The 13909-nt window shown below is 36.2% G+C and overlaps 1 protein-coding gene across 1 annotated transcript in view; it reads left to right on the top strand.

Annotated features, from left to right (window-relative positions):
- Nucleotides 1-13909, top strand: part of LOC134654124 (protein spaetzle 3) — a 34835-nt gene that overhangs the window by 3421 nt on the left and 17505 nt on the right. Inside the window, exon 2 of the mRNA XM_063509566.1 lies at nucleotides 8730-9743. Coding sequence (XP_063365636.1) covers nucleotides 8942-9743 — 802 coding nt within the window. The 5' untranslated portion in view covers nucleotides 8730-8941. The remainder of the gene's footprint in view (nucleotides 1-8729; nucleotides 9744-13909) is intronic.

Consider the following 13909-nt stretch of genomic DNA (forward strand, 5'->3'; position numbering starts at 1 on the left):
TCTCAAAAAAAATCTCTTTAGGGTGTGAAAAGGGAGGTGAACATTTGTATGAGGATTCAATAACCGCTGAATCGATTTAGATAAAATTTGGTATAGAGATAGTTTGAGTCCCGGGGAAGAACAAAGGATAGTGTTTATCCCAAAAAAAAATACCTTAAAAATGAATAGGAAGGTGTTGAATTCAATTGTAGCCTTACCACGAGTTTGACACTACATATTCGCTAACTTCTTCGCAACTTACTTTATTAACGCATTTACTTAAAAAATGATAATATTTTATTTCATCCTTTTGTTTCGAAAATAACGACTTATGTATAAGTAAAATGTGAAACGTTATTCGACTAAACATTGCTTAAACGAAACGATTACTCTGCCAAATGGAAATCGTCCAATAATGGTTCTGCTAATTTACACAGAAGCGAACTGAATGGTATTGGTATGTGAACCAAGAGTCTACGTAACGTTAGTCGACCAAAAGTTACATTTACAAATAAATCACTCTGCGTAACGATGTTCGGCGAATCGTTGTCGGCGAATCGATAATCTGCTAAAAGTTTCTCGGAGAATCATTCGGTACCCTATTATAAAATACAACTAAGGGCGACTTGGCTCCGTTGAATCGTCTGCTCTTTATTATACATCAGGATAGGGTACCTAATGATTCTCCGAGAAACTTTTAGCAGATTATCGATTCGCCGACAACGATTCGCCGAACATCGTTTCGCAGAGTCATTTATTTGTAAATGTAACTTTTGGTCGACTAACGTTACGTAAACTCTTGGTTCACATACAGTTCAGTTCGCTTGTGTGTAAATTAGCTAAACTATTATCGGACGATTTCCATTTGGCAGAGTAACTGTTTCGTTTAAGCAATGTTTAGTCGAATAACGTTTCACATTATACATATAGGTAATTTTTTATTTTCGCAACAAAAGGATGATATAAAATATTATCATTTTTTAATTAAATGCTTTAAGTAGGTATACATATATGTATATAAAATAAGTTACGAAGAAATCGCGAATATGTAGTGTCAGACTCGTCGTAAGGCTACAATTGCACTACATCAAATTGGTGGATTTCGGGAGGAAATGCTTGAGTTACTTTAGAAAATACCGAAATCATAATACACATAGGTACCTTTAAAAATTTAGGAGTTCCGTCATTTCCTAATGGATTCCAACATCAGATCAGAACCAAAATTATTACGGGAATACCACGAAGGTAACTTACTCAAATCGGACCATGGGTGCCGGAGTAATCGCTGAACATATTACTTAAAGTAAATCATCATCATTATCATCAAAACAATCATCATCATCAGGTACAGTTCATCAAAATATTTGAACTCTCACCTTAGTTTATAACTATTTCGATTAAAATTTAGTTCTTTCTTCGGAAGTGTGATGAAAAACATTGTGTGTAACTTCGGGGGTAAGAATATTCTAAGTTCTGCTAGTCAATAATATGCCAAATGAACATTCGACCTATTATGTTTCGACCAATGGTTTCTCGGGTAATTATGACAGTTTATAAATGATTATTCTACGAATAGTAAATATGCGTATCAATGTTCTGCTGTTCGTTACTCTGCCAAACAACCCGTCGGCGAATCGATGTCGGCGAAACAAAAATCGGCGTAATTTTTCTCGGAATATCAATAGGGCACCATCAGGATACGGCATTTTACGTCCAAACCTCCAAAAGACAACAAATAAAATCTAGAAAGAAGTTGGTTAATGGCATATGGCATAGAGGCCGTTTTCTGTAAAGCAAATGTATTTTACTACCCAAGTCTGGCTGCTCCAGATTCGAGTGCGATATCATTTGGAATATTTGTATCATATTCAATACTAACTTCTGAATGTGTCTAAAAAATGTTTATATATTTTTTACATAATTCAATAAATACCTTAGATAAGTATTTAGGTAATTAGAGAGGTAACAAACATAGTCTACGTGCATAAACAAATATAAGCGGCATTACAAAAAAGGAAGTATAACTTTAGCCTACTTAAATAATTATGTCTAATTAATAAACCCACGTGAAGTTTATATGTTCATTATCATTAACAATTTACCTGACACAAAGACTAAAATGTAATTTTTTTACATCCATAATGTACTGTGTCAAATACTGGCACATTTTTTTAAACCCCGACCTTAGCAATAAGAGACTACTTGCAAACGAGGTACAATTTGCAACAAACGAAAGCATTTGCGACTTTATGGAGACAGTAATAAGGCTAAAATGTTTTCAGATCATTTTGTCGCCCTGTGTACGCGGCTCGGCTTTTCCGGGTAGCCTTGTCAAGTCGTTGACATCTGCGTAAGTATTGCCATTTTGTGAAATGTTGATCTTAATATCTGATATAATATGAGGAAAGTAACTTACGGGGACGTTAATTGGAAAGCCGATTATTAATTTAAATGCCAATGCACTTTGTCTTTCAAGGTTGCCTGCATTCGTTTACTCCATTCCATCTGCCGTATTCGAACTTCAAGATATTCACAAGATTCACGTACTAGATCCATTCTAGATACGTTATAGTTTAAATTTCAACTACTTCGTTCTCTTTTGCAGCTCAATTAGGGCAACCAATGTCACTTTTACGTTAGATAGAGTTAGATATCTATTAGATGTGAATTGGATCTCTAAGTCATATCTTGTGGAAATTGTTCAAGAGCATCTCCAGAATCGCGAAAATGTAAATTTTGACAGGTTAGATCCTAAAAATATCGTTATCGTATATTGGTGATGTCTAAAAGATATCTATTTCAAAATCCGAATCGGGCCCCATGGGTTGGGGTTTCATTTAGTCCAGTTGCAAATTGCAATGTGCAAAGTAGATCTTACACATAACATAATTACACAAACGGGTCTACCGCGATATAATTTCATTGTTTTTACCTTTAATTCCGACGTTTCAGCTGAGTTGCACCAGCTGTGGTCACGGAAAGACTGACGTCCCAACAAATGTCAACGGAGATATTAATAAAACACCACTAAACTACCCGAAATTAAAAAAAATTTAAATGTTCGGGGTAGACAAAGAAATTGCCGCTACCCGTCAAAGTTTAATGTTTATTGTCCACGGCACGACACGCAACATTCACAGTATCCGCACACTGGTCCGAAGATATATCCGCTGGTTTCAACATTTGAATCACTGGTCCCCAAGTAGACGATAATTTGTACCCGTCCTCTCGATTGAAATTTTTAGGGTGTTTTTTAATTTCAATCGCCTCTCTCACGATCCGCGGATAATAGTGTCGCTCGTTGGAGAGGACTTTGGGTTTATGTAGCTCAATCCAGTGATTCATTCCTGTTGTCATATCTCCGTTGACATTTGTTGGGACGTCAGTCTTTCCGTGACCACAGCTGGTGCAACAGCTCAAACGTCGGAATTAAAGGTAAAAACAATGAAATTATATCGCGGTAGACCCGTTTGTGTAATTAAATATATGTTGTACAAAACGCGAGAGTTTAAAGTGTTAGACATTTACTCACAATCAAATTATGTTTAAATAAAAAAGTATGTACTTTTACTTTTTAAAACTTTTTCTGGGACTTTAACTGTACTTATACATTCACGCGTACGCGTAGCAAGTATAAAAAAATAACTTATAGGTCTACGAATATGAAACAAATCGTAAAATGTGCAAAAGATTACGATATTATTTGTAATTTCCCAAAAAAAATATTTTCCAATTATTCATATAGATAACTCAAGAATCATCGCAAAAAAAGACGGTAGGTAAAACAAGTATTGATAACAGTGACCTTGAACTATTCACTTTATAGCTATTTTATTAATTCACAAGTGCTGTCAAGATGATGCTATATATATAGTTTGATGGATTTACTTCGGGTAAACAAAAACTACTTATCAAATTATTTTATGGATGAAATAACAGAAATTGGTAATACTTTATGAAATTTATTTATTTAATAATACATTATTATCTATTTCACATGCCATGCTAACATGGATGATATTTAATGGTCGGATTAACAAAGGTTTGCACTAGACAGATGGTAGACATGGTCACCATGGCCATGGTTTACCAAGATCCTGAGTAAGAGTAATTGCATTATTTTAATATATCATTCTTAATTCAGATTACTACCATTTTTGCCTTCAAGGTTTAATGTTTTCGAGTTTTTGACAATTTTTTACTATTAAATGCTGATTTCAGAGCGACGTCGTCACAAAAGTGACTAAACTCTTTAAATAATGATAAAACAAAATTAAATGCTGATTTACATTATATGCTGACAAGTGCCATTTCTATTAATACCATTTAGTGCGTGAGTGCTGAGTGTTGCTGTCACTTATTTTCACGTATACAATTAATTTTAAATAGAGAATCAATGAAAAGCTTTTACTTTTTTAACTTATTTATGTTGGAGACGCCCGGATACTGTAACATTAATATTACAAATAGGACAGATTCCATTTAAAATACCTTAAAATATAATCTGCGCAATGCATACTTTGACCTAAGTTTCATCCCTATCTATCTAGTTCCGCTTTTCCAAGAACACGATTTATGAATCATTGTTAGAAAGGGTTTTCCTACTGAACCGAATAAAATCTTCCAATTATTACACAACCACGGTCACGGTTACATTCCAACGAACTGCTCGAATTGTAGTGACAAGGTCGCATTGTGGACGCAATGGTTTTAGCCCGTGTGCCTTCTAATATTCGTAATCGTATGCCTAGTTAAATCTCTTACTATTTTTCAATACATTTACATACACCAAGTATGCGATAACCCCTGTGTTTATATCCTGGATACAAAAATGGCTGTTGGGTTGCCCAATAATATTGAACGAAATGAGTTGTTATGACAAAATTAAAATTTTGTAAGTAAATTGAAATGTCCCTACTTTCTAATTAGGTACGTAATGTAGGCATAGTAAAATAATTTTCGATAATGTAGTATCAACGCACGCTGAAGTTCACAGCTGTATGTTCGTTAATTAATGATTAATTTCCAGTTTTTCTACGGTAATGACATACGATTAAGTGATTTGATGACAACGTGGTAAAGAATGTACGGTACTTGTATTAATGACATATCTACGCATTCACAGCTATCATACTAAAATATCCTACAATTTTATACTAAGCCTTGCAATTGTACTTAGCTTGATTGTGTCAAGTCACTGTTGTTTTTTTTTTTTTTTATCATACAGTAATGCGTTTGAAGGCAGACTTTTTCACTACCTATTTCCTTATTAACTTAAAACGCGTTAAAAGACAACTTCCCAGTACAGATGTTGGCGAATCTTTCTGAAGTTTATTTAAGTAGATCTTGAGTACCTGTTTATGTCAACACGGCAAATACTTTGCGGCTACGCGTAATGTATTTAAATTATATACAATCCATTGACACATATAAGAAAATCTATTTTAACACTGACATTTAAACCTGATGTAGAATGATGGATTGGGGTTTATAAAGCTATTGTTGACCGGCGAAAACAGTGCTCTGAGATCATTTATTTCGAAATAAAGTTGAGCCTTGTTACACGAGTAGTTTTACAACGTTTCAACCGCATGTAATGGAATTTCTTTATTTGATAAGTAGAGGTCAAGGAACTCGATCAACAAACCACATATGGTATCGAAATGAATACGAACTTCGATAACTGCTAGCAGATATTAAAAGAGGTTGAATGTAAATACTTAAAACTGACTAGACAACGAACTTTTGGCAGTTAATGCTCACAAGTCGATGATAAAACTGCTAAAATTGACCGGTGAAAATTACCACGCTCAACTTGGTTAGCGATAAATCACACCCCTCGAAAGGAGAAAAAAACAGTGTACTGTTTACTTATTGTTTTAATAGAACCGTGTGAAAATCTGTGACGTGTGTCGATTAGTATCATTTCCTTAAATAGTTGAGGCGGTCATCTAAAATGTTTGTTACCCTGTATTTACGATAGGAAACTCTCGGAAAAGAAAATTAATCGACTTAAATTTTCTTTGCGCATTTAGGTAGCAAAACGGTCTAGTTAAAAAGCTAATTTGAAAATAGCACTGTTCATATCAAATCAGCTACTGAAACTTACCCATATTGACCTTACTATCTTTATTGTATGTATACCTACCTACTTTAAAATCTTTGCTAGTTAAGTTTGCAATAGCCTACCGTTTTCTCAAGCACAAATAGTAACCGTATTAATGATGTTCACGTGAGAATAACGTAACCACGTAATACACGGATAAATCACAATTCCCTATTTACGAGTCTCATGACAAATGAAACAGTTTGTCATTTCGCAACCGTCGCTTCTTTCTACGTGAGCAAATTATAGAGATTCCCATCCCATGCAGTTGCTTACATTGTAATCGAACCGAAAAGTTATTGAACATTCAGTTTGTTGGCATTCGTTTGTTACAAATTGTTGAAAGTTAAAAAGTTTTGGAAAAGGACTACATATTTAATTAAGTAGTAGGGAATATGCTCGAATCATGACCGGTTTCTAAAGTAGGGCCAAACCCACTGACATTTTTAATACCGCCTATTTTATTCGGGTACAGTCTGTCTAATCCAAAAGATAATAAGCTCTACACATATCTTGTACGTATATGCTGCGAGCTCTTTATATTTTTTAGTCGAGATAGAACTCTGTTAATCAGCTTAAACACAGATAATTCAGAAAGCGTCCCATTAATGTCGTAGTGTGAATTGCAACTCACTGCGCCGTCATTGGGTTTCCCACGGAGGCGTGCGCAATCGTCGTGATCCTGATGATCTTCGGCGATATCTACGAGGGCTAAGGGTACCAAAAATAAGTGTTACCAATGAAGCAACTTAGGTGCCAAGATTAGCTACTTTTGAAAGCATGTAGTGTCTTGCACTTGGCAACTTTTTTTCTATACATTTCAGCAACTAAATAAAATGAAATTAAGTTACCTCTAGCACCTTTTCAAACTTTTGAAATAGAATAGAACATAGAACTAATTTTTGTGTAAGTTTTTTTTGGAAAAGCCGTCTTAAAATTAGAGTGAACTTCGATTGCATGGAAGCTGGTTTTTGGCAGGTTCGTGTGACTTAATATGTATTGTAAATTTCGAGTAACAGCAAAATGCATCCCTTCAGAATAAAAATGATGTACTTACAATTTCAATTGTCTAAATTCATAGGACGGACACAAAGATAGATTATTTAGTACTTACATCAAGAACCTAATAAAATAATAGTTCATTCGTAATAACGCAATTACATATATTGTATCATCATAAGTAATCGAGAGGTGATACCATTGATACCTAATTCGTATTAATTGGTCCAAATTTATAGTTTTGTGAGATCGTGCTCCACCCAGCTTCGTCATTCAAGATCACACGGAAGCTCTAGTCACTTCAGAAATAGCATCATCGGTCATCCTATTATTATATGAATTATTATTTTGGACCATGCTTGAAATACTAAATCGTGCTGGAACTATAATATAGCATAATAAAATATAATATTGAATAGAACTGGTACAATAAGTTGTTTATTGATGTTCACAATAATGGACTACTTCGCACGTCTACGATGCAAACGTACGATAATTTGAACTTATCAAATCCTTGTTGAAAAGGAAACGAAACGTCATAGTCATATTACTTAAGTAATATGACATAAATCTAATTGATTATTACGAATGAATCACAAAACACTTAAAACAACATTCCTCCGATATTTGGGGCATATAAAATCCTGTTAGAATTCTTGTTGGGAAATTAATTATGATTTTGCTACCAAAATCTTCTTCTTTTTATAAGATCCGTAACTTATTTTTTTCTACTAAGCTATACTTCTGCTATGAATTGTCAAAAACTTGCTGCGCGTCTTAGCTTTTTGTATTAAAAACAAAACGAAATAAGTACCTGTACTCAATATATTTTAGTACCTAGCACCTACTAATCTAACATAACCACTAGATTTTGGAACATACGTAGTGTATTTTTTTTAAATATTATGATGTGCTTGAAATTCTATCATCCGTACTTCTTTAAAATGTACCTACATATTTTTATTGTATTTAGATTAACTCCTTTTAAAACAAATTGCTACTATCACAAACATCTCTTTATACCTAGTTAGCACCCACTTTACCAAAACGATCGCAATCTGTGTAACGTTAATCTTGGTGTTGCAACGGCAATTTACTACTTCCCGTGGCGCTTACAATGTACCATAAATACGAGTATATCTAAATTACGATAGATAACCATGGAAACATAATAATAATAATTCAATAGGTGTTTCAAAAGACAGCGCGCACATAAAGAAAAGACAAATTTAATACAATAATATGGTTATCGATTGAATTGTTATTCGCTAACGGCAAAATTCCTATTTTGTATTCATGTTATTGTATAATTGAATAGTCTTTTGTGATCATATTACATCTTTTGTCTACGAGTCAGATCGTCCAACATATTTGGAGTGGGGTTTCCCTAGTTTCGGTACCAAAACCGCTCGCGATCGAATGGCATCACGATTCTCGCATTTCGAACCAAATGCCATTTGTAAAGTAGCAAGGATACAACAAAATGAGGGGAAATCCGGCCATAAAACGCTTGACGAGTACAGAAACTGATTCAAACGTCGCTCTAAAGCGATTAGGTTGTAAATTTTCTTTTCTTTATGACATGTTGAGATTTGCTAAGTAATTCATGTAATAAATGTGATAAACGTGATTTCGATTGTTTCAGATAACGCGCCAAGCTTTTCGGGGCATGTGATACATAGTGACATAGTGCGGTGGGGATATCAGTCTGTGCTCCGACTATGCGAAGACGGCCGTGCGTTTAGACGCCTCCAAACCTCTCACGGCATTATGCAACCGCGGCCGTAATAGCGCCTCGAACGTACATTATATTGACTTAGCAAGTTTACATTTTACGCCAATGCCGCATTACTGAGAATGGCGTTGGCGAATTTTACGCTGGAGTCGGTCGCAGCGGCCACACCGGCCCTAGTTGATACATCCCCAGTGCCTGGCCCTCTGAGGCTCGGTCTAGACGATCTTCTTTACTCTCCAAAAGACCACCAGCCAGACAGTGACCCTCTGGAACCTGGCAATGAGCCCTTCGCTCCACCAGTGAACCAACAGCAACGAAGGTCTAAAATCCGGAAACGTGCTGGCACCGCCTACCTCCCTCCTCCCAACCAGTACACACATTATCCTCGTCACGAAGAAGTTCCGCAAAACCCCTACGCAGGACAGCTTCATACCCAAATATATCAACAAAACAGTAGGTTAGACATACAAATAGAAAACCAACGAGTGCAAGAAGTAAATCCTCAGTACGATAACACGGGGCAGTATGTCCACGATCCGACAGGAGACTACGATTACGAGCAAAGGAGAATAAATCAGAAAAATGGTCAGAGGCCGCCTTATAATCCAGGCTACTCGGATGCGCCTTATCCACCAGCGACAACACCGAGTCCAACATCTAGTCGAAGGTTCGAGGGTCCCCCGAACCAGAATGTGAATAATTTCAACTTTGTTAATGGACCTATTTCAACTCCAGCGCCATTGCAACCTCGACAGCACATAAACCCTGGAACCAAAGGCGGCAGTGGCAGCAGCAGTGGCCAGACTCCTTCCGATCGTCCTCCCGGTTTCACTAAAGTGGAAACTGGAGGATCCGGTGGCAAAACACAGCTGCACGCCGTTCTCGACTACGACGATGAATACTACGACGACGATACTGGATCAGGTAAAATAATCATAGTTTATCTTAATCTTAAATAAACATAAAGTGGTCAATCGCGGATCATTTATACGCGTATACGATTCAGTGGACAAGTCGGGTATTTTATATTGATCTAGATAACGGCTAGTACACGCGAACGATCGTGATCTACGAATAGTCTATTTAAACGTCTAGTAGACAGTGAAGTAGTGCCACGATCGGTCCAATTACTTCCACTATCAGTCGATGGCAGACGTGGCCTTCGGCAGCGGGCGGCCGAACAAAAGGAGAGCGTTAAACCTAACCAACTAATGCGTGTCAGTTATCTTACACTTGTCTTATTTTATTCGTGATTAACTTGGTACACGCCTGAATTATTTCAATAACGTGGGTTTTCATTATTTATTTATAAAATAAATCAATAATAGAATATTCTTGCGAAGTCCTTTTACAAAGACAAACACTTATTATAAATTTAAAGGGTTTGAATATAGACCGATGGCAATTTCAGAGTTAGGAAAGAACGAACCTAAACTACCTACAGAGTGTAACCAAATTACGTAGACAAAGAATTCTGGAGACAAATAAATTGACATTATAATATCCTGCAATTTATTAAAACCCCCGCAAACACTATTGTCATTTGTCAGGATTAGGATCATTCATTTTGATTTAAATAATTTAATCTTATAGATATAGCTCTTTTTATAACAGATACAAGATAGATATATATATGTATATCGTCTAATTTGTTTTTAATTTGGTCTCAATAAATAATACCCAATCTGGCCTCCTCCATCCGTGCTCCATATTTTAAATCAATTAGATTGTCATGACAAAGGATAGGTACCTTAGATTTTAAAAGTTGGCCTCGCGAAAACCTTCCTCGACTTCCACAACCGCTTACACGAATGCCAAAACTATTAGATCAGATGAATCTGGATTATGGAGTAATTAAAAGGACGATTCCGCTAGATATAGCGGAAACGTCGTGACAAGAATCACCCATAAAGATTTCAATCACATACAAACAAACTTAATTGAAAATTTCATGGTTATACTTGTGACTACACTGCATTAGATTAGAACAGTGATAATAGAGGTTGTTGTCACATTATCTATAGCATTTTTCGATGCGTTTATAAATACTTTAACATTTTTTTAGAATGCTGGGAATAATAAAATAAAGGTTACTGCAGCAAAAAGAAGGAGCACTCGTAAAGCCGAAGCACATTCACATCTCAATCCCAATGTGTATGTTCAATGATCATGCGCATCGGCTGACCTTGGTTTCGCTTTCAAGCTCTTGCGCACAGGTCGGGCATTCGGAATTGGGCCGCCTGATGTAACCTGTTGAGAGAAAGTATCATATGATTTTGCTTTAAGGTTCAACGGTCGTTATTGGAAAACATATATTAATTCCACCTAAACAAAGTTATTTAGTGACTATAACTACTTAAGTAGTTGGATACTTTGAAGAATTACCTTCCTAAAAAAACCGGCCAAGTGCTAGTCGGACTCGCGCACGGAGGGTTCCGCACCATCAACAAAAAATAGAGCAAAACAAGCAAAAAAACGGTCACCCATCCAAGTACTGACCCCGCCCGACATTGCTTAACTTCGGTCAAAAATCACGTTTGTTGTATGGGAGCCCCACTTAAATCTTTATTTTATTCTGTTTTTAGTATTTGTTGTTATAGCGGTAACAGAAATACATCATCTATGAAAATGTCAACTGTCTAGCTATCACGGTTCGTGAGATACAGCCTGGTGACACACGGACGGACGGGCGGACAGCGGAGTCTTAATAATAGGGTCCCGTTTTTACCCTTTGGGTACGGAACCCTAAAAAGGCAGAAGCATAAACGAGTACACTGACAAATTCACGTCCAACAGAAATCCGGACAACTACGAATGATCATATCGAAACACAACATACTTGAGTCTATTACATAATTATGCTATTCATCCCATTCTCCTGTTGTCAGAATTTTGCTTCTATGATATCACTGGAAACTGGGCATTTTAAAGATCACCTCAATTCAGGTTCTTGAACAAGTTTAACATACAACAATGTTCGAGTTGCATCGTCAAACTTATTTATGTAACAGTGCAGGTTCATAAAGTGTCGTAACAAGAGCCGCGTGTGAAAGGAGCTTTTGTCGTGTAGCATTAAAATAAAACGTGCCCGACTGACAGGCTAACTTGTTTACGTCATAATGTATAAGGACACCGTTAATTTCGTAGGTAAACTTCGGTTGGTATGTACCTAGTTGCGGTCTTTTTTAGAGTTCCGTACCCAAAGGGTAAAAACGGGACCCTATTACTAAGACTCCGCTGTCCGTCCGTCCGTCCGTCCGTCCGTCCGTCTGTCACCAGGCTGTATCTCACGAACCGTGATAGCTAGACAGTTGACATTTTCACAGATGATGTATTTCTGTTGCCGCTATAACAATAAATTCTAAAAACAGAATAGAATAAAGATTTAAGTGGGGCTCCCATACAACAAACGTGATTTTTGACCGAAGTTAAGCAACGTCGGGCGGGATCAGTACTTGGATGGGTGACCGTTTTTTGCTTGTTTTGCTCTATTTTTTGTTGATGGTGCGGAACCCTCCGTGCGCGAGTCCGACTCGCACTTGGCAGGTTTTTTTTTATAACTCTACACCAATTTTTCCTGCAGTTGGAATCATGGAGTAGTATTAGCTGAGTAGATTTAATCACTTCCCGTTCTCTAACATTTAAAAGTTTCGACAAATAGTCTGGAAATGATAACAAAAGTAGTTAGTAGAGTAGGTCACACACTAATTTAGTGTTCACATTCCTCTTTTCTACCCACGAGTTAAGATCGTTGGTGCAATTTGCCTACAATTTTGATACTCCTGAAAACGACGACGAATCCAATTTTGTAGAGCGAATAAGTGGCGATAAGAAATTATGCTCCAATTTTAGTGTACAGGAGATAAATTAATGTTTTGTTCTCCGTCTTTGTAGAACCCATACAGCCATAAAGCCATAAAGTTGTTATTATACTTCTGTAACATAATGAATCTAGTCAAGACTTTGTTGCATGTACTTGACCAGGTTAATTGAATGTGATGGAGACTTAGGCTCAATTACTGGGGTGATTGAACATAATAATTATGCTATTATATTAAGACTCGATCAATTTATCGTTTTTCCTACGTTGTGTTGGGCTTCGATTTTTTATTTTTTTGCTTACTTTTCGGAAAACTAATAAGTACACCGTTTTAAAAATGCGTGGTTTTAACATATGTTTTTAACAAGGTCAAATAGTGATATGAATTCAGAGCAAAAATGTGTGAACTCTAAACTCTAATTCAGAACGTGCTTTTCGTAAATCTTTGGGACATGATAACAAGTATCATATATCATACACAAAATTACAATTCTAAAGTGGAAAATTCTAGTGCCTGCTTACATATTACAGTGATCCAAGCAGCTTATAACGGTGGTAATATTTCATGGCAATAAGTCCAAGTGGCGCGCATAAATATTCCGGACAGCTCTTTCAAATGCTGACCTTACACGGCGGTACAATCGAATCGCACCAGATTATAGTACATGGCTTGTTCTTAAACCTACGTTCCTGCTCCAAATAATTTCATTTTATTTATTTGCTCACACGAGCAACATAATTATTAAGTATTTACACCATTTTATGTGAACATCTATAAACTACAAACTAAAATAATTTAATATTTCATTGCCTTAACCTATTACTATTTATACATATATAATTTGTATTGCAGCTCACATCCGTCCGTGGTGTCCGTCTGTCAGTCTTTGCATTGCTAGGGCTTCCTATCGTTCAAGAACTCTTTCTTCAAGAACAAGAGTCAGCTATCTGCTAGCAATGGTATACCCCTACATACTTATTAAAATCTCACTTGATATTGATATCCTTCCGCTCTCCAAACCAGGACCATGATTTTGTAGTGAAGGAATTTTGGGTTGGGCAACTTTCTCAGTCTTTGAATATTTTTTATTTACATTACCAACACTAATTAGCTTCTACACTTCACTAAAATTCAATGTTTAAAGAAAATTTTTTTTGGAGAAAATGCCGAAACGTGTTAAAAGTAAGCAAATTTGTTTCTTGCTCTTGTAGGTGGCAACAAAATTAGGCAAACACTTAATTTGTCTCGTGGATGGGTGACACATAATTT

Source organism: Cydia amplana, chromosome 14, assembly GCF_948474715.1.
Source record: "Cydia amplana chromosome 14, ilCydAmpl1.1, whole genome shotgun sequence".
Lineage (NCBI taxonomy): Eukaryota > Metazoa > Arthropoda > Insecta > Lepidoptera > Tortricidae > Cydia > Cydia amplana.